The 19,030-nt window shown below is 43.4% G+C and overlaps 1 protein-coding gene across 6 annotated transcripts in view; it reads left to right on the top strand.

Moving 5' to 3' along the window:
- HLCS (holocarboxylase synthetase) overlaps positions 1-19,030 on the top strand; it is a 248,020-nt gene that overhangs the window by 79,268 nt on the left and 149,722 nt on the right. For all 6 annotated transcript variants that reach the window (XR_012090783.1, XM_037984782.2, XM_007967701.3 and 3 more), the window contains one exon: positions 13,602-13,873. Coding sequence is in view for 5 of the 6 variants with exons in the window: in XM_037984782.2 (XP_037840710.2) it covers positions 13,602-13,873 (272 nt within the window). In the remaining variant the exon portion in view is untranslated. The remainder of the gene's footprint in view (positions 1-13,601; positions 13,874-19,030) is intronic.

Raw genomic sequence — 19,030 nt, 5'->3', positions numbered from 1 at the left:
CCGTAAAAGGAGATTGCGTGCCGTGTCTTTGATGATTCATTTTCTGATTAACTCGCTTCTGGTTGCCTAGCAACTTCCGATGTTATGACTGAAGCACGACTAATCTAATTATTTGCAATGAGGCAAATGTGTCTCTGAGATAGAAAACTTTTATAGGTTAAGATCAGTTATTTGGTGTTTCTTGGGAAAAGAAGCTCCAAAACATAAATGGAGATCATAAGAAATATTTTGAATTCACCTCTGAATCTTGTTAGCTGGGTAAATTTAGCAGATAAGACAAGTAACAGGGGTGGAACTGCTCTGAAGTGATGTGGCCTACACCTGTAAACCCAGCACTTTAGGAGTTTGAGGTGGGAGGATTGCTTGAGCCCAGGAGTTGAAGGTTGCAGTGAGCTATGATCACATCATTGCACTCCAGCCTGGGCAACAGAGCAAGACGCTGCCTCCAATCAATAGATAACGTGGCAAGACACAGCATAACATGTGTTTCTGATCTTAGTTGCATTCTGTCTGTAGCAGACGCTGCAATATGTTTACCCACCATAGAGTAGTCACTTCTGTGAATTTGCACTAGGTACAGATTCAAGCATATACTCTCTTTAGAAGTGGAGATATTAGTGTTATTTTGGACATTAGTGAATATGGAGTCTCATGGGCCTTAGTGTTGTTTAATGTTGCATAGGTTTGTTGCTGTTTGCTTTTTTAAAAAATCAACTTTATTTAGTTATGAATATAAATCAAGAAAATGCACCCATTTTAGTGTACAGTTTGATAAGTGTTTTACATGTAACTACCTTTACAACAAAGATACAGAACATTTCCAGGATTCCTTTGTTACTTTTCTTTTTTTTGAGACGGGGTCTCGCTAGGTCACCCAGGCTGGAGTGCAGTGGCGTGATCTCAGCTCACTGCAAGCTCCACCTCCCGGGTTCACGCCATTCTCCTGCCTCAGCTTCCCTCAGTCGCTAGGACAACAGGCGCCCGCCACCACGCCTGGCTAGTTTTTTGTATTTTTTAGTAGAGGTGGGGTTTCACCATGTTAGCCAGGATGGTCTCGATCTCCTGACCTCGTGATCCGCCCACCTTGGCCTTCCAATGTGCTGGGATTACAGGCGTGAGCCACCGCGCCCAGCCTTTGTTACCTTTGTTAATCAATTCTCATCTGCTCATCCATCCCTAAGCCTAGAGTCTCAGGCAATCACTGATATACTGTCTATCACTAGATGATTAGATTGGCCTTTTCTGAAATGTCATCTAAGTGGAATCATATAGTGTACTGGATACTCTTCTTTGTCTTTTTTTTTGATCAGTGTTATGTTTTTGAAATTTGTCCTTGTTGCATGTGTGGGTAGCCCATTACTTTTTATTCCTGAGTAGTATTCCATTGTATGGATATGCTGTCATTTATGGCTGTTTTGAGTAAAGCTGCTATGAACATTCACATACAGGTCTTTGTGCGGACATGTGTTTTCATTTCTTTTGGGTAAATACCTAGGAGTAGAATTTCTCGGTCATATGAGAAATATGTGTTTAACTTTACAGGAAACTGCCAACTGTTTTTCAAAAACCATTGTACCATTTTACATTCCCACCAGTAGGACATGAGAGCTCTAGTTATTCTACATCTTTGCCAACACTTGATAAATTGTCAGATCTTTTTTTTTTAAGAGACAAGATCTTGTTCTGTTGCCCAGGCTGTCAGTGCAGTGGCACAGTCATGGCTCACTGTAGTCTTGAATTCCTGGGCTCAAGTGATCCTGCCACCTCAACCTCCTGAGTAGGTGGGATACAGGTGCGTACAACCACTCCTGACTAGTTTTGTTTGTTTATTTTTTGTAGAGACTGGGGGTCACTATGTTGCTTAGGCTGGTCTCACATTCAATTCCTGGGCTCAAGCAATCCTCCTGCCTCAGCCTCCCAAAGTGCTGGGATTTTTTTTGTTTGTTTGTTTTTTTGTAGAGACAGGGTCTTGCTATGTTGTTCAGGCTAGAGTGCAGTGGTGTGCTCATAGCTCATTGCAGCCCCAAACTCCTGGGCTCAAAATAATTTTTAATTTTTTTTTTTTTTTTTGGTGAGACGGAGATTTATTCTTGCAAAGGCTGGAGTGCAATGGCGCGATCTCGGCTCACCGCATCCTCCGCCTCTCAGGTTCAAGAGATTCTCCTGCCTCAGCCTCCCGAGTAGCTGGGATTACAGGCAAGTGTCACCACGCTCAGCTAATTTAGTATTTTTAGTAGAGACAGGGTTTCACCGTATTGCCCAGGCTGATCTCGAACTCCTGACCTCAGGTGATCCGCCCTCCTTGGCCTCCCAAAGTGCTGGGATTACAGGCGTGAGCCACTGCGCCCGGCCTAATTTTTAATTTTAACCATTCAGGTGGATGTATAGAGGTACCTCATTGTGGTTTTAATTTGCATTTTCCTGTTGCCAAATGGTGCCAACCATTTCTTCATGTGCTTACTGGCGATCCGATATTTTCTTTTGGGCAGTGTCTATTCAGCTCTTTTGCTCAGGCTTTAAGTTGAATTGTTTGTTGTCTTACAATTTTAAGACTTCTTTTTTTATATTCCAGATACAAGTCCTTTGTCCGATGTAAGTATTGAGAATAATTTCTCAATACTTATTTTTTCTTAATGCTTATATTTCGTTGTTTGTCTTTTCACTGTTCTTAGCATTATCTCTCTTTCTCTCTCTTTTTTTTTGGGACGGAGTCTCGCTGTGTCACCCAGCCCGGAGTGCAGTTGCGTGATCTCAGCTCACTGCAACCTCTGCCTCCCGGTTCAAGCAATTCTCCTGCCTCAGTCTCCCGAGTAGCTGGGATTACAGGTGTGTGCTACCATGCCTGGCTAATTTTTTTTTTTTAGTAGAGATGTGGTTTCACCATGTTGGCCAGGCTGGTCTCAAACTCCTGACCTCAGGTGATCCACCGGCCTCAGCCTCCCGAAGTGCTGGGATTACAGGTGCGGGCCACCGTGCCTGGCCAGCATTCTCTCTTGAAGAACAGCAGTTCTTAATATCCTTAATTTTTATAAAGTCTTACTTTTTATAAATTTTTATAAAAAACTTATCAGTTTTTTCCTTTTATGGTTCATGCTTATTTTGTTCCATCTGAAAAAAACTACCTACCCAAGGTCAGAAAGATTTTCTCCTGTGTTTTATTTTAGGTTAGTAGTTTCACATTTAGGTCTATGATTTATTTCAAGTTAATTTTTATATACACACAAGATAAAGATCAAGGTTTCATTTTCTTGCATATGAATGTTTGTTTCAGCACCACATGTTGCAAAGATTATCCTTTTTCAAGTCATTTACCTTGGGCACTTTTGTCAAAAATCAATCAAACAGACCAAGGCAGGAGGATGGCTTAAGCTCAGGAATTTGAGTCTGCAGTGAGCTGTGATCACACCACTGCACTCCCCCCAGGTGATAACGCAAGACCCTGTCTCAAAAAATTAAAAATATCAATCACACTTATATGTTTGGCCCTATTTCTGTACCCTATTCTGTGCCAGTAATCTGTACATATGTCTGTGTGCCAATACCATACCGTCTTGATACACTACAACTTTATAGTAAATCTTGAAAGCAAATAATGTAGGTTTTCCAACTTTTTGTTCCTTCCAAAAATTGTTTTGGCTATTTAAAATAGTTTCTATTTCTGTATAAATGTTATAATCAGCTTGTTAATTTCTACAACAAAAAAAAGCCTTCTGGGATTTTCATTGGGATTGCATTGAACCCGTAGATTAATCTGAAGAACTGACATCTTAACAGCGTCAAAGTCTTCTGATCCATGAACGTGGTGTATCTTTTCAGTTATTTACAGCCTCTTTAATTTTCTTTTTGTTTTTTTGAGATGGGTTCTCACTCTGTCACCCAGGCCGGAGTGCAGTGGTGCCATCACGGCTGTTGCAGCCTAGCTCTTGGGCTCAAATGATGCTCTCACCTCAGCCTCCTGAGTAGCTGGGACGACAGGTACACACTACCACACCCAGCTAATTAAAGGAAAACTCTTTTTTTTAGACATGGAGTCTTTCTGTGTTGCCCAGGCTGATCTCAAATTCCTGGGCTCAAGTGATCCTCTTGCCTCAGCCTTCCGAAGTGCTGGGATTACAAGTATGAGTCATGATGCCCAGACATCTTTAATTTTTAATTCAGGAGTGTTTTGTAGTTTTCAGTATACAGGTCTGGCACATATTTTGTTAAATATGTCCCTAAATATTTCAGATCTATTGATGCCATCAAAATGATATTTTCTAAGAAGTTCAGACTCCAAATATTTATTTTTAGTATATAGAAATGCACCCAATTTTTGCATTTTTTTTTTTTTTTTTTGAGATGGAATCTCACTCTGTCACCCAGGCTGGAGTGCAATGGTCCAATCTCAGCTCACTGCAACTTCTGCCTCCCAGGTTCAAGCGATTCTCGTGTCTCTGCCTCCCAAGTACCTGGGATATTAGGCGTGTGCCACCACTTCTGGCTAATTTTTGTATTTTTAGTAGAGGTGGGGTTTCACCATGTTAGCCAGGCTGGTCTCGAACTCCTGACCTCAACTGATCCACCTGCTTTGGCCTCCCAAAGTGCTGGGATTACAGGCGTGAGCCACTGTGCCCTGCCAATTTTTGTATATTGACCTTGTATCCTGCAGCCTTGCTAAACTCACTTACAAGTTCTAGGTTTTTTGTTTGTTTGTTTGTTTTGTTTCTTTTTAAAGATTCCTTGGGATTTTCATGTCCTGTGCAACATGTCCCAATAAAAGACAAAAAATATATTCACCTTTCTTGAGAATGCCTGGGTGCTGTGGCTGATTTAAAAGGGCCACATTTATGTGACTATAAAGCATTCAGCTGTTGGTTCCACCCAAACTGTATTTAATTAACCTGAAATCCTAGAGGAAGAGAAATACTTAAATTCTTGAAGTTTAAATGTTAGAAAAATAACATTAATTAGAATTTTATAAACCCCCTTGAAGTGGAATCTGATAGTGATTGGTTGTTGTCAATAGAACTAGCTGTAATGATTTCAAAGATTGTGTATTTCTTTTTGATGCTCATGTAGCCATCTCAAGACCATACTCTCTCATTGTCTTTTTTGAGTTTTACCTCTTGATTACCTATCTATCTGTTATTTGGAGAGTTTTCTTTGGTAAGGTTTTAATATGCATTTATATTTATAAATGCTTATTAAGCATGCACTTTTGTCCTAGGTTCCACGGATACAGTTGGGAGCGAAACAGGAACATATGTATATTATCTTTCTGGAACTTATATTCTAATAAGGCAGTGTGGCATTGAATAAGCAGTTATACAAGTTATGTATAGTCGTGATAAGTGCTATAAAGTAACTAAGGGTTTATGAAAGTTTGTGAACGGCTGTGGGTCAGAGACATCCTTCCTATGGAAGTGACGTTTTAGCTATCCTCCGGTAGTTGAGTTCAAAGAAATAGGTAGATTTACGGATTGCAGAGTGGGTAGTGCTACTTATATGTCAGCCCACTTATCTTGATGTCTATGATCCAAACCTTTTTTCTTCAGTAACATTTTTACATTGCATGATCATTAGGAGAGTTTAGGCAAGAGTCATGAATTAATTCCTTTTCCCTACATGTATTATTAGCAACTATATGTGCAACTCTCAAGTCATAATCATAATTTGAGTGCATTTGAGAAGGCATACTGGTCAGATTTACATCAAACAGATAGTCATTTTGGTATTTCTTACAACCAGAATTTTATTCAGAATTTTTACGTTGTCCAGGGATAATGGTGGAGTAGGGAGAAAGTTTTGGGGGAGGCTAAATGCTTCCTATGGTACTTAAAATGTATTTGACTGTAGTGAATGTAAATGTTTAAGATAATTATGGGTGGTATATAGTTATGTTTCTTAAGAGGGTCCTGGTTTCATTTGATACCTTTTAGATTCTCTTTGTTCTGAGTAATTCACTTGGTTCTGAGTAAGCCCTGAAAGATTATGTACAATAGGTATAAGAAAAAAACCTGCATGCCTTGCTTTCATCAATTTTATTTTGCAGATTTGTGCATGTCTAAGTATTGCTTTCAAAAACAAATAATTTAGAGTGTTACTTTAGTAATTAGTAGACATAACAATGATGATGTAATTTCTTGAGAATATGGCTCTCAACTTGCATGCAGAAAAGAATAGGTGATTAAATTTGGCAAGTCAGATTGACTGACTTTGCCAAAGAGAAGTGTACGTTTGAATAGTTTGAGTGAATTTTTGTAGTACTTGTCACACTGTCTTGTAGTTATGTGTATGCATCTCTCTTAGTCTGTTTTCTGTTGCTATCACAGAATACCTGAGATTGGGTAATTTAGAAAGAACAGAGGTTTATTTAGCTCTTGGTTCTGGAGACTGGAAAATCCAAGAGTGTGGTGCCATCATCTGGTGAGGGCCTTCTTGCTGCATTATAACATGGGAAGGGAATCACATGGCAAGAGGGCAGGAGTGTGCCAGCTTAGGTCTTTCTTTCTCTTCTTATAAAGCCACCAGTCCCACCATAGGAGCCCTACCCTGATGACCCCATTCAATCTCAATTTCTTCCCAAAGGCTCCACCTCCATGTACCATCAACATATGAATTGGAGGATTATGTTTCCAACACATGAAATTTGGAGGACACATTCAAACTGTAGCAATATCTGTCCTTCCTCTTCTCTTTCTACCGTGGTACTGTTTTTGAGACACAGTGGGTAGTCCATATGTATTTCTTAAATGAATGATGTATGCAGTAGTCAATCTGGATGATTCACTTTAGAGGATAATTCCTGCATTATTCCTGTTCTGAAAGTTCTACTTAGTGCTAGTTGTTTCTTTTTCATTTTATCCTGGTTTTCATTGACTTTGAATGGGGTATTTATATTACCATCATCTGATGAATAACCTCTTAGCTCTCTGCTTGAGTTAAATAATAGTTTTATCTTTCTGTTTTTGTGGCTTAACCTATTCACCTATATGTATCTCTGGCCTGTGTGGTGGCCTGGTGACATCCAACTACCCTGGGGAAAGTGATGGAAATTCAGATCTGTGCATTTTATGCTTTAAGGGCATTGACCAAAGTTTTAGGGGAAGAGTTGGTTGTAACTAATGGCCAGATTTGAGGTTTGGGGATCACCTTTGTGTGTTATTTATTCATTCCTTCTTCTTCTTCCAATAGAGTATGTACGAAGGAAAGAATGGTGAACAGGAAATAATCCATTTGAAATTTATCTTGATATTCTGTAGTCTGAAAACTGAAAGTGCTGTCATAGGACCAAATGTAGCTTTTGGTAGCTCATTTGAGCTTGACCCCTTCCAACAACTTTTCTGGTCGAGTCACCCCTTATTTTACATGCCTTCTCTGGGAGCTCTCTCTGGTGCTGACCTAAGCTTTTTGGTCCTGGGGCATTCCTCTCACTCTCCAGCCCCAACAGGATCACTCCTATTTATCTTTCTGTCTCCAGCAGTGCCTCCTTTGTGGTCGGTTAGTCTCAGTTACTGCTTTCTGTACACCTTCAGCTCACTGCCTCCTCTCTGCTAAGCCTACTTGTCTGGATAACTGACTGTGGCAGGATAAAAACACAAAATCATGCAGACTTCTCACTCTCAGTTCAGAGTCATTGACCTTCTGTGGTGCTCAAATGCTTCCAACTGCCCTAGGGAATTGCTGCTCAGAAGATTTTCCCCACTACATTCATCTTCTCTTTCTCTTTGTTGTCTTGTTCGTTCCTTCCTCTCCAAACTTCAACACCTCCTTCCTTCTTTTCTCTCTTAGCTGATGATCTTGCTTCCTATTTATTGAGAACATGGAAGCAATCATAAGATGACTTCTGCCGGCCACCAGCACCAAGATTCCCATCTCCCTGCAGCCGTGGAGCAGGGTGGGAGCAGCGAAGTTCAGTTACCAGGCTGTGCCTTGTGGCTCTGCAACCAGCAGGGACCAAGGGAGGTCTGGAACCAGTGGAGTCATAAGACCAGGTCCCCAGAGGGGAGCCTGAACCGCCCCCATCCCTATGGGGGAGCTGTTTCTGCTCCCAAGGCTGACCTTTTTGCTTATATTGTTGGGTTCCACCCCACCTGGTCTCAGGATTCTTTTCTGTAGGGGACCTGTCACATCAATCTGAAAATGCTGCTGTTTCTCCCCTTTAAACCAAGCTCAGCCTGCGTTCCCCCCATTCCTCCCTCTAGCCACTGCCCCGCCTCTCTTCCCCTTTAGAGGAGACTCTTTGCCGGAGTTTTTTTCCTGGAGTCTGCAGATTTTCTCTTCAACACTCCCATCCGACTGTGGCCTCCATCACACCTCTCAAACTGCTCTCATCAGAGGCTGGGCTCTGCGGCGCCGAGGCCAGCGGTGACTTCTCAGCCCTCTTCCCATGCCACTGTCATCGTCTTTCAGCCTTCAAAACTGAATCAGGAGACTCCCGCGACCACTGCCCTCTGCTGCTATTCACAAACACACTTGATTTTCTCTCCCTTTCTCAATCTCCTTTACACACTCTTTGTGATCTCCCTGAAACCTAAGCATGGACCGCTATTGTTGGTTGAATTGTGTCCCCCAAAAAGATGTGGAAGCCCCAGCCCTGGAGCCTGTGAATATGACCTTGTTTGGAAGCCAGGTCTTTGCAGATGTGATCAAGTGAAGATGAGGTCATTAGGGTAGATCCCTAATCCAGTATGACTGGTGTCCTCAGAAGACTAGAGGACACACAGAATCAGGGACACTTAAAGAGGAGAACGTCATGTGATGATGGCCGCAGAGATGGGGGTGATGTGTGTACAAGCCGAGGGGCACCATGGAGTGGCAGCAGCACCAGAAGCAAAGGCGTGAGCATGAGTTCCCCCAGAGCCTCCCCAGGAGTCACAGCCCCATTGACATGTTCATTTTTGACTTCCGTCCTCCAAAACTGTGAAAGAATAGATTTCTAGTGTCCCAAGCCACCTGGTTTGTGATCCTTGGTGATAGCAGCCCTACTTTGCATCCTCTTTTTAACTGTAGTCACTCTTTTCATGAATCTTATCCACTTTCTTGGCTTTAAATGATCACCCATAGTCTGACAATTCTCAAATTGATATCCATGGTGCGAACCTCTCCCCTGGATTCCAGACTCACATGTTCTACTGCCAATTCATTGTTTCCATGGGATTTTTTTTTTTCCTTTTTTTTTAAAAAAACTTTGAGATGGAGTCTTTCTCTGTTGCTCAGGCTGGAGTGCAGTGGCATGATCTTGGCTCACTGCAACCTCCACCTCCTGAGTCCAGGTGATTTTCCTGCCTCAGCCTCTCAAGTAGCTGGGACTACAGATGCCCACCATCATGCCCAACTAATTTTTGTATTTTTAGTAGAGATGGGGTTTCACCATGTTGGACAGGCTGGTCTTGAACTCCTGACCTCAAGTGATTTGACTGCCTCGGCCTCCCAAAGTGCTGGGATTACAGGTGTGTGCCACTACGCCCAGCACCCATGGGATTTTAAATAGATATCTCAAGCTTAGCACACCCAGGGCTGACCTCCTGCCTCTTCTTCTCCAAACCAGCTCTCTCTATGGTATTTCCAGCAGCAGTTCTGTCCTTCAGGTGTTTAGGCCAGAAATCATGGGCTGTTTTTTGAGCCCCTGTTTTCTCTAACATCTCAAATATGACTTGTTAGCAAATCTTGTAGCCTGTACTTCAGAGTATACTGTGAATCCTATCCTTTCTCACCATGTCTGCTGCACGCTGGTCCAGGCTGTAGTCTCACTCCTGGTTCATTTAGGTGACTTTGTAACTAGTTTCTCTGCTTGTTTGTTCCCCTTCAGGCTCTTCTCAACACAGGAGTCGGAGTGGGGTGATCCTGCTCTAACAGAGGTAGGACATCCCACGCCCTTCCCCAGAACCTTCTGGGGCTCCCTGTTGCTCCTCAAGTGAATGCCCAGTCCTCACTGTGGCCTTTGAGGCCCTTGCAATGTGGACCATGGCTCTTGCCACCCCCTCTGCCTCTCTGGCCCCAGCATTCCACCTTCTCCCCGTGCTCACTCTGCTCAAATGCTCAGCCCCAATCAGGCTCTTTCCCCGCTCCGGGAGCCTCTGCACTTGCTGGAATCCCTTTATAAATAAATATAAATGACATAGTTCTATGGATTTTGTCCCAGCGTCCTCCTTCACTTGCTCCAGGCCTTTCCTTAAGCGTCACCTTCTCAGCAGGTCCTCCATCTGTCTGATTTGAAATGGCCTCCCTCTCTTCTCTGTTTTCTTGTCCCTCCTTTGTATGTGTTACTCTCTAACATTCTATGTATTGTGTTTACTGTTTTTTAACTTTTTTTTGAGACTGAATCTCACTCTATCACCCCGGCTGGAGTGCAGTGGAACGATCTTGGCTCACTGCAACCTCTGCCTCCTGGGTTCAAGTGATTCTTGTGCCTCAGCCTCCCAAGTAGCCAGGATTACAGGCACCCACCACGACGCATGGCTAATTTTTTGAATTTTTAGTAGAGATGGGGTTTCATCATGTTGGCCAGGCTGGTCTTGAACTCCTGACCTCGAGTGATCCGCCCGCCTCAGCCTCCCAAAGTGCTGGGGTTACAGGCGTGAGCCCCTGCACCCGGCCTTTTTTAACTTTCTGACTCGCACACTGTAGCATTAACCCTCCAAAGACAGGAATTTTGATCCCTTTGATCATTGCTCTGTCCTCAGAACCTGTGAGACTGCCTGCCATATGGCAGACATCCCATAACGTTTGTTGAATGGATGACAGAGGGAGTGGGTTTCCAGTGTATGGCTAATGGAATTCTTTTTTTTTTTTTTTTTTTTTTTGAGATGGAGTCTCACTTTGTCGCCCAGGCTGGAGTGCAGTGGCGCGATCTTGGCTCACTGCAAGCTCTGCCTCCCAGGTTCACGCCATTCTCCTGCCTCAGCCTCCGAGTAGCTGGGACTACAAGCGCTCACCACCATGCCCGGCTCATTTTTTGTATTTTTAGTAGAGACGGGGTTTCACCGTGTTAGCCAGGGTGGTCTCGATCTCCTGACCTCATGATCTGCCCACCTCAGCCTCCCAAAGTGCTGGGATTACAGGCGTGAGCCACTGCGCCTGGCCTGAATTCTTTATTATTATTATTATTATTATTATTTGAGATGGAGTTTTGCTCTGTCTCCCAGGCTGGAGTGCAGTGGCATGATCTCGGCTCACTGCAACCTCCACCTCCTGGGTTCAAGAGATTTTCCTACCTCAGCCTCCTGAGTTGCTGGGATTATAGGCATATGCCACCACGCCCAGTTGATTTTTGTACTTTTAGTAGGGACGGGGTCTCACCATGTTGCCCAGGTTAGTCTCGAACTCCTGGCCTCAAGTGATCCACCCTCTTCAGCCTCCCAAAGTGTTGGGATTACAGGCGTGAACCACTGTGCCTGGCCTGAACTTACTATTTTTGAATAGCTTATGTTTATTTCACCACTTTTTTTAACTCTTAATTATGACAGTTTCAAATGTGGAAAAGAATAGAGAGAATACTGTAACACATACCCCAAATACCCATCATCTAGATTTAACAATTATCAACATAATTTAACAATTATCAACATTTTGCCTTACTTTATATATTTTGGGGGTAAATTTTACAGATATCATGACATATATACATTTCTAAAAATTAAGGACTTTTTCTATGTCACTATAGTACCTCCTTTTTTTCTTGAGACAGAGTTTGGTCCTGTCACTCAGGCTGGAGTGCAATGGCACAGTCTCGGCTTACTGTGGCCTCTGCTTCTTGGGCTCAAGCAATCTTTCCACCTCAGCCACCTGAGTATTTGAGACTATAGTTGCATACCACCATGCCTGGCTAATTTTTGTATTTTTAGGAGAGACAGGGTTTCACCATGTTGCCCAGGCTCTTGAGCTCAAGCAATTCACCTGCCTCAGTGCTGAGATTACAGATGTGAGCCACTGCGCCTGGCCTCCACAGTACGCTTATCACACCTATTAAAACTGACAGTAATTCCAGTTTGTTATCTAATGCATACTGTTCACATTCAGATTTCCTAATTGTCCTTTCCAGCTAGTTTGTTCAAATTGGAATCCAGTAAAGAACTAACCATTGCATTTCATTATGTCTTTTAAGTCCCTTCTGATATAGACTGGGTCCCCCTCTCGAATTCTGTCCCCACCCCATCTCCACCGTGACATTGACTAGTTGAAGATTACAGGACAAGCCCAGCTGTCCTGTAAAGTGTTTTATCTCCTGGATTTCTTCTGAATGCTTTCTTTTTTCTTCTTCTTCTTTGTTTTGTGTTTTGTTTTGTTTTTTGAGACAGAGTTAGTCACTCTTTGTTGCCCAGGCTGGAGTGCAGTGGAGCAAACTGCTCACTGCAACCTCCGTCTCCCAGGTTCAAGCGATTCTCCTGTCTCAGCCTCCCAAGTAAGCTGGGATTACAGGCACTCGCCACCACGCCGGGCAAATTTTTATATTTTCAGTAGAGGTGGGGTTTCACTATGTTGGCCAGGCTGGTCTTGAACTCGTGACCTGAGGTGATCCGCCTTCCTCAGCCTCCTAAACTGCTGAGGTTACAGGTGTGAGCCACCGCGCCCGGCCCTGAATGCTTTCTTCTGAAGTCATTTGACTTGTTCTCTTCTTCTCTGTATTATCTGCAAACTAGATGTGTGTTTTAAAGGTTGATCAATTGAAATTCGTTGAATTAAGTTTCGTCTCTGAAGCCATTTCTCTGTAGCCACAGGGAGCTTTGGGATGTGAAGGGCCTGGTGTTTGCAGGAGGATGGCCTAAGAGCCTGGATCTGTGTTTACTGAGATCTTAGTAAGTTTTGTGCATTCCTCTTGAGATGATGACTTCCCTCAGCCCTCAGTTCCTGATAAACCACCCTTGAGGAAGGCCTCTGGGACCTCTAAGGTCTGGGGTGGGGGAACCTCCTCCAGGTTTGTGGTTTCACGGGTAGAACAGAGAGCTCTGCGCCTGGATTGGGCAACGTCTCTTCTAGGTTTTGCCTTCCTTCTCCTCCTTGTACCTCCATTTGGGGCAAACAGAAGTCAGCTTTGGGGTACCCCACTTTCCCTTTGTGAAGATTAGTATCTTCCTGGTCGGTGATCAAGTTGGCTTGTCTTTACAGGAGGAAGTGGAGGTTCTCTAAGACGTGAGGCCGAGACTGAGTGTTCTTATATTTTCGTGCTTTGTGTTCTGTGATTTCTTTCCCCCAGGGTTTCCTGTTGTTGTTGTTTTTGCAGATAGGATAATGAATTTCTTTGTGGGGCAAAAAGATAAAAGTTTTCCATAAAATGCACGGAGGATAAAATGCACAGAGGACTGGAGAACTACTTATGAACTCTGGACCGGAGGGGAATCTTGAAAATCATGACAGAATGTGAGATAGGAGGTATAATCATGAACTGAACTGATTTTCTTGGATCCTGGTTTCTGAACAGCTTATTTTATAGTATAAGCATACTAAGTATATGGTTATCATATTGTCTAATCGTTTTAGATGTATGGAATATGTTAATCCAGCTTTTATTGGTCATGAATTAGGAAGTACTCATATTACCAAAATGGCATTATAAGGAAAAGCTACCATGATCTAATGTAATGCCAAATTACGACCTTCTCATTTCTTTCTTTATGACACAGGAAATCCGGGATCCTCTTATGCAGTGGCTTGGGAAACACGTGGACTCCGAGGGAGAAATAAAATCCAGCCAGCTCTCTCTTAGATTTGTTTCATCCTACGTGTCTGAAGTAGAAATAACCCCATCTTGTATACCTGTGGTGACCAACATGGAGGCCTTCTCATCAGAAAATTTCAACTTGGAGATCTATCGCCAAAATCTGCAGACCAAGCAGCTGGGGAAAGTAATTTTGTTTGCCGAAGTGACCCCCACAACGATGCGTCTCCTGGATGGGTAAGGTGTGAGCAGGCCTCCTGCATCTGCTGGGAGGAATCCTGTTCCGTTGATCATCCTCTCTTACCAATAGTGGAGGAGGGGATAGAGTTGTAGAGGAATGCGTTTGACGAGACCTATTAGCAAGGCGGAAGTACTCTTGTCCTAGAAGAGTCAAATTGTGGAAAAGGAAGGTGAAGTTCTTTGATCACAGATTTGTTTTTTATGGGAATGGAAGGTGGTTGGTTGTGCTTTGTGTCTTGCTTCCTTGAATCAGGCCTTCAAAATGTTCTTTGGTAAACTAATATGAAAATATATGTTTAACCGGTGGCATTATTGCTCAGGTTATCATTCTTCTTTTGTGCAGTTACAATCAGTGTTAGACATTTAATTTAAGATGTTTTTCAGGGGCATTTGAATAGGAAGTTTGAATGGCATCTAAGCTGTGTAAATTGAAAAAAGTCAGAGCTTTGTATTTTGAAAAGTGTTTTTAGTACATTGCTATCCAATACTTTTATTTATTTATTTATTTATTTTTGGAAACAGGATCTTGCTCTGTCACCCAGACTGGAGTCCAGTGGTATAATCGCGGCTCACTGCAGCCTCGACCTTCTGAGCTCGAGGGTTGCTCCTGCCTCAGCCTCCCAAGTAGCTGGGACTATAGGCACACGTCAGCACGCCCAGCTAAGTTTTGTAGTTTTGGTAGAGACAGGGTTTCTCCATGTTGCCCAGGCTGGCCTCAAACTCCTGGATTCAAGTGATCCTTCTGACTCAGCCTCCCAGAGTGCTGGGATTTTAGGCGTGAGCCACCATGCTCAGCCCCAGTACCTTTTCTAAAGCAGTCCATAACCCCATTTGGATATTTGAAATTTACTCTTATTGCAAGTTTTCCTTTTGATTCCTTGTGTTATGTAGACTCTGACTAAAGATTAAAAAATGGAAAATAAAGGAATTGTTTTAAACTCCCCAATAGTACTAATACTATTTTAGTTTTAAAAATTGGGGTATAGGCTGGGCACGGTGGCTCACTCCTGTAATCCCAGCACTTTGGGATGCCGAGGCAGGCGAATCACGAGGTCTGGAGATCGAGACCATCCTGGCTAACATGGTGAAACCCTGTCTCTACTAAAAATACAAAAAATTAGCTGGGCGTGGTGGCAGGCGCCTGTGGTCCCAGCTACTCGGGAGGCTGAGGCAGGAGAATGGTGTGAACCCAGGAGGCTGAGATTGCGCCACTGCACTCCAGCCTGGGCGAGAGTGAGACTGCGTCTCAAAAAAAAAAAAAAAAAAAAAAAAAAAAAAAAAAAAAAAAAAAAAAATTGGGTTATTGAGGGAGGGAATAACAAAAATGCCTTCCTTCAATGTGGGGTCAAAATTTAAGGAGTGAAATATTCCAAAAAAAACTGGATTCATAGTTTCTAAGCATTTCACTCATGGGACCACGTGATTAGACAGAGGTATAATTCAATGTATGGGAATATTTTGGCCTGTTTTCTTCATAATAGTTTCTGGAATTTAATGCTATATTGATATAAAATGAGGAGCCAACTTTAGCATTTTCTTGACTGTCAAACTTAGGGTCATCAGAATGGCAGTTTTAGTATATGTGTTGTATTAGAGGAGTCATTGGCGGAATCGTTTGGGAGGATTATCAGAGTAACGGGGGCGAACTGGGAGGGGAACTGTGAGCCGTGTTCATTAACAATTGTTGTGTACTGAGTTAATTTGTATTGTCATAGGTACTTTTATTTTTCAGCGTTTCTTAACTCTGCTGCTTCCACCCCACCCCCGACATCCATTGCTTCCCAGTAGAAAAGGAAAAAGCCTGTTCTTGTAGACGGAACAGTCATCACTTGCTTGTTGCAAACTCTGTGATAATCCTTTGTTACTCAAGTGAAGACTTTATTATATTGAAGGGGTAACTCGTGATAGTTACATTTTCTGGATAAAAAAATCAGATAAGTTATTGAACAAAAGATTGGGGGGACAAAATTCAGATAGAAAAATACGGGTAGTTCCAGGCCATTTTTGTTGTTTCTGTGGAGAATACTGAAGAATATTTCATGTCAGCACCATCTGGGAACCTTGGAAGTGTGGTCCTGGAGCTCGTGGCCAGGGCAGCGTGTCACCAGGAGGGCAGCACGTGCCCTGAGAATGTAGATGGGCCAAGGCTCCTGCGCATCTGCACAGGGCTGGGCTTCACCACATGCTGTCCAGCCTGTGTTTTTATGTGAAAAAAGAACCTGTATAAATATATTGCCTTAATGTTCTTGGATATCAGGAAGTTCACTTTTGATATTAAACTTAAAAAAAAAAACCCTCTGCCTTAGGAAACTCAGGTCTGTAAAAGTGTCTGACAGACATTGAAGCTGAGCTTGCCAGCACTAGAGGTGGAACCTCCCATAGGGTTAAGAGTTTTTATTTTTTTCAAAGGGGGAAAAATATTTTGGCCTTTCTGAGGGTGTTTTGGAATCTTTGTTTCTCTTCTTGTTTGGTTTGATGATTAATTATTAATCCCTCACTTGGTGCAGAGCTGATACTGAATGAATGGTTGTTGACGGCCTTAGCTTACCATAGATGCCCTGCATCCACTGTTCCCGGGGGTTCCTTCCTAAAACTACGAAGTGAAGTTACTCACAGAAACCTACTGAGTCAGTGAACCCGGGAAGAAATTCCTGCTGGCGAGGCAGTTGCCTTTTTAAGGAGAAGACATTTGAAGAGGTCACCTTGGTGTCAGAGGGACCACGAGATAGATGGATGCACAAAATACATGGCTTCTTACGTTCTCAGAATAAGGCCAAAATATTTCTGAAACTATATTTGATCCTACCTGAGTGTATCAGTTCGTTCTCGCATTGATATAAAGAACTGAGAGTGGGTAGTTTATGAAGAAAAGAGGTTTAATTGGCTCACAGTTCTGCAGGCTGTACAGGAAGCATGGCTGGGGAGGCCGCAGGAAACTGACAGTCATTGCAGAAGGTGAAGGGGAATCAGGCACATCCTACATGATGGGAGCAGGAGGAAGACAGCAAAGGCAGTGGTACCACACGCTTTTAAACAACCAGATCTCATGAGAACTCACTCACTATCATGAGAACAGCAAGGGGAATATCCACCCCCATGACCAAATCACCTCCCACCAGGCCCTCCACCAACACTGGGGATTACAATTCGACATGAGATTTGGGCAGGAACATAAATCCAAACCATATTAACCAGCTATCCTTATGGAAACATAGTCTATTTGTGGTAGTAATAATAGGTAATGTGTACTGGCAGCTGTTCTCTTCCAGTTGCTGCTTTTGTGTGCTTTGCACAAATCAACGAATCTCATATGTTATTTTTTAGTGCGGGAATCCCTGACCCCCGGGCTGTGGTCTGCAGCCTGTTAGGAACTGGGCCGCACAGCAGTAGGTGAGCGGTACAAGTGAGCATTACGGGCTGAGCCCTGCCTCCTGTCAAATCAGCGGCAGCATTAGATTCTCATAGGAGCTCAAACCCTGTTGTGAACTGTGCGTGTGAGGGATCTAGGTTGCATGCTCCTTATGAGAATCTGACTAATCCCTTGTGATCTGAGGTGGAGCAATTTCATCCTGAAACCACTCCCCAACCCCCCGTCCATGGACAAATTGTCTTCCACAAAACCGGACCCTGGTGCCAAAAAGGTTGGGGACCATTGTTTTAGTGCTGTGGAGTCATTACTGGAACAGTGTCAAACACTAGTATTATACCAGTGTGTAGAATTCTAGGTAAAAGAATTTACTGTGTGTGGAATTGTTCCTGTTTCTGAATGTTTATCAAAAATGTGGGATACGGCCAGGCGTGGTGGCTCATACCTGTAATCCCAGCATTTTGGGAGGCTGAGGTGGGTGGATCACTTGAGGTCAGGAGTTCGAGATCAGCCTGGCCAACATGGTGAAACCCTGTGTCTACTAAAAACACAAAAATTAGCCAGGCAGTAGTGGCGTGCTCCTGTAATCCCAGCTACTCAGGAGGCTGAGGCAGGAGAATTGCTTGAACTTTGGAGGCAGAGGTTGCAGTGAGCTGAGATCGCGCCATTGCACTCTAGCCTGGGTGACAGAACGAGACTCCATCTCAAAAAAAAGTGGGATACTTTTTCTGTGGCTCATGCCTGTAATTGCAGCACTTTGGGAGACTGAGGCAGGAGAACTGCTTAAGCCCAGGAGTTTGAGACCAGCCTGGGCAACATGATGAGACTATCACTTTGATGAACCAACTGTACAGGACAAGAAGAATTTTCAAAATCATGGACTGGGTTCTCTCAATGCTTATTTCTGTCTTCGTCTGTGTGTATCTTGTCTGCAGCAATTGAGCAGCTCTTTCCTAATGGGCTGAAGTAGAAATGAAATTTATATTACATATAGATCTTGATCATACAATTTAAAAAATCTCTTTTTCTCCATCAACCGTTCCCCATCATGGAACCTGCCCCAGCTGAAAATTGGGAGTTGTATTCCTAAGGAAGTCAGGGAAGGACACAGTGGGGAACAGCCAGCAGTTTCTGCTGAGGTCCCGAATATCCACATGCATCTGTCTTCCCCTCCATAGAAAACTCTCACCTATTCCTCAAGGAAAATGGCCCTAGTATCACATTTATTTCCTTCCACTCGGTCAGATTCAGAATCTCTGGATGATGGGCCCTTTTCTCTTTTAGGGCCGGATGTGCCTGTTAAGGTCTTGCAATCTGTTAGCTGAAACAGACGAGCTCTCTGCCCCTAGCACACCATGTGCCACGCTGCTGTAGTAGAAATCGGGACCATCAAGTCCCCCAGTACCCCCTGCACTGGCGGCCAGTACGTTTCCTTTTCGCTGTCTGGCAACCTGTGTTCTGCCCTTCGGGAATGCTCTTGCCCGGGGTCTTTTGGGGCCACGGCTTTGCCTTCTGAAAGGGTCTTCTCTGTACCGCATCAGAGACGGATACTGGAGAGGATGGGCTTCCAACACCCGCTTCCTGGGAGGATTTGGGGTCTGGGTGTTGTTTTGAGGACTGAATAGTCACAGTTTTTTATAGGCCAGCCTTAAGGTTTCTGTAGAGATATAAGTCTCTCAGGACTTTCGTAGCCCTCTAGTCTGCTTCTGATTGGTTCCATGTGAGTAACCATCAAGATCTTGTCTAGACAGTTTTTCAGCCTAAAAACTCTGGTCTTTTAAAGGCCT

This window comes from Chlorocebus sabaeus, chromosome 2 (assembly GCF_047675955.1).
Source record: "Chlorocebus sabaeus isolate Y175 chromosome 2, mChlSab1.0.hap1, whole genome shotgun sequence".
Classification (NCBI taxonomy): domain Eukaryota; kingdom Metazoa; phylum Chordata; class Mammalia; order Primates; family Cercopithecidae; genus Chlorocebus; species Chlorocebus sabaeus.
The sequence above is the reverse complement of the archived record's forward strand: the minus strand, read 5'-3'. Positions and strand labels throughout refer to the sequence as shown.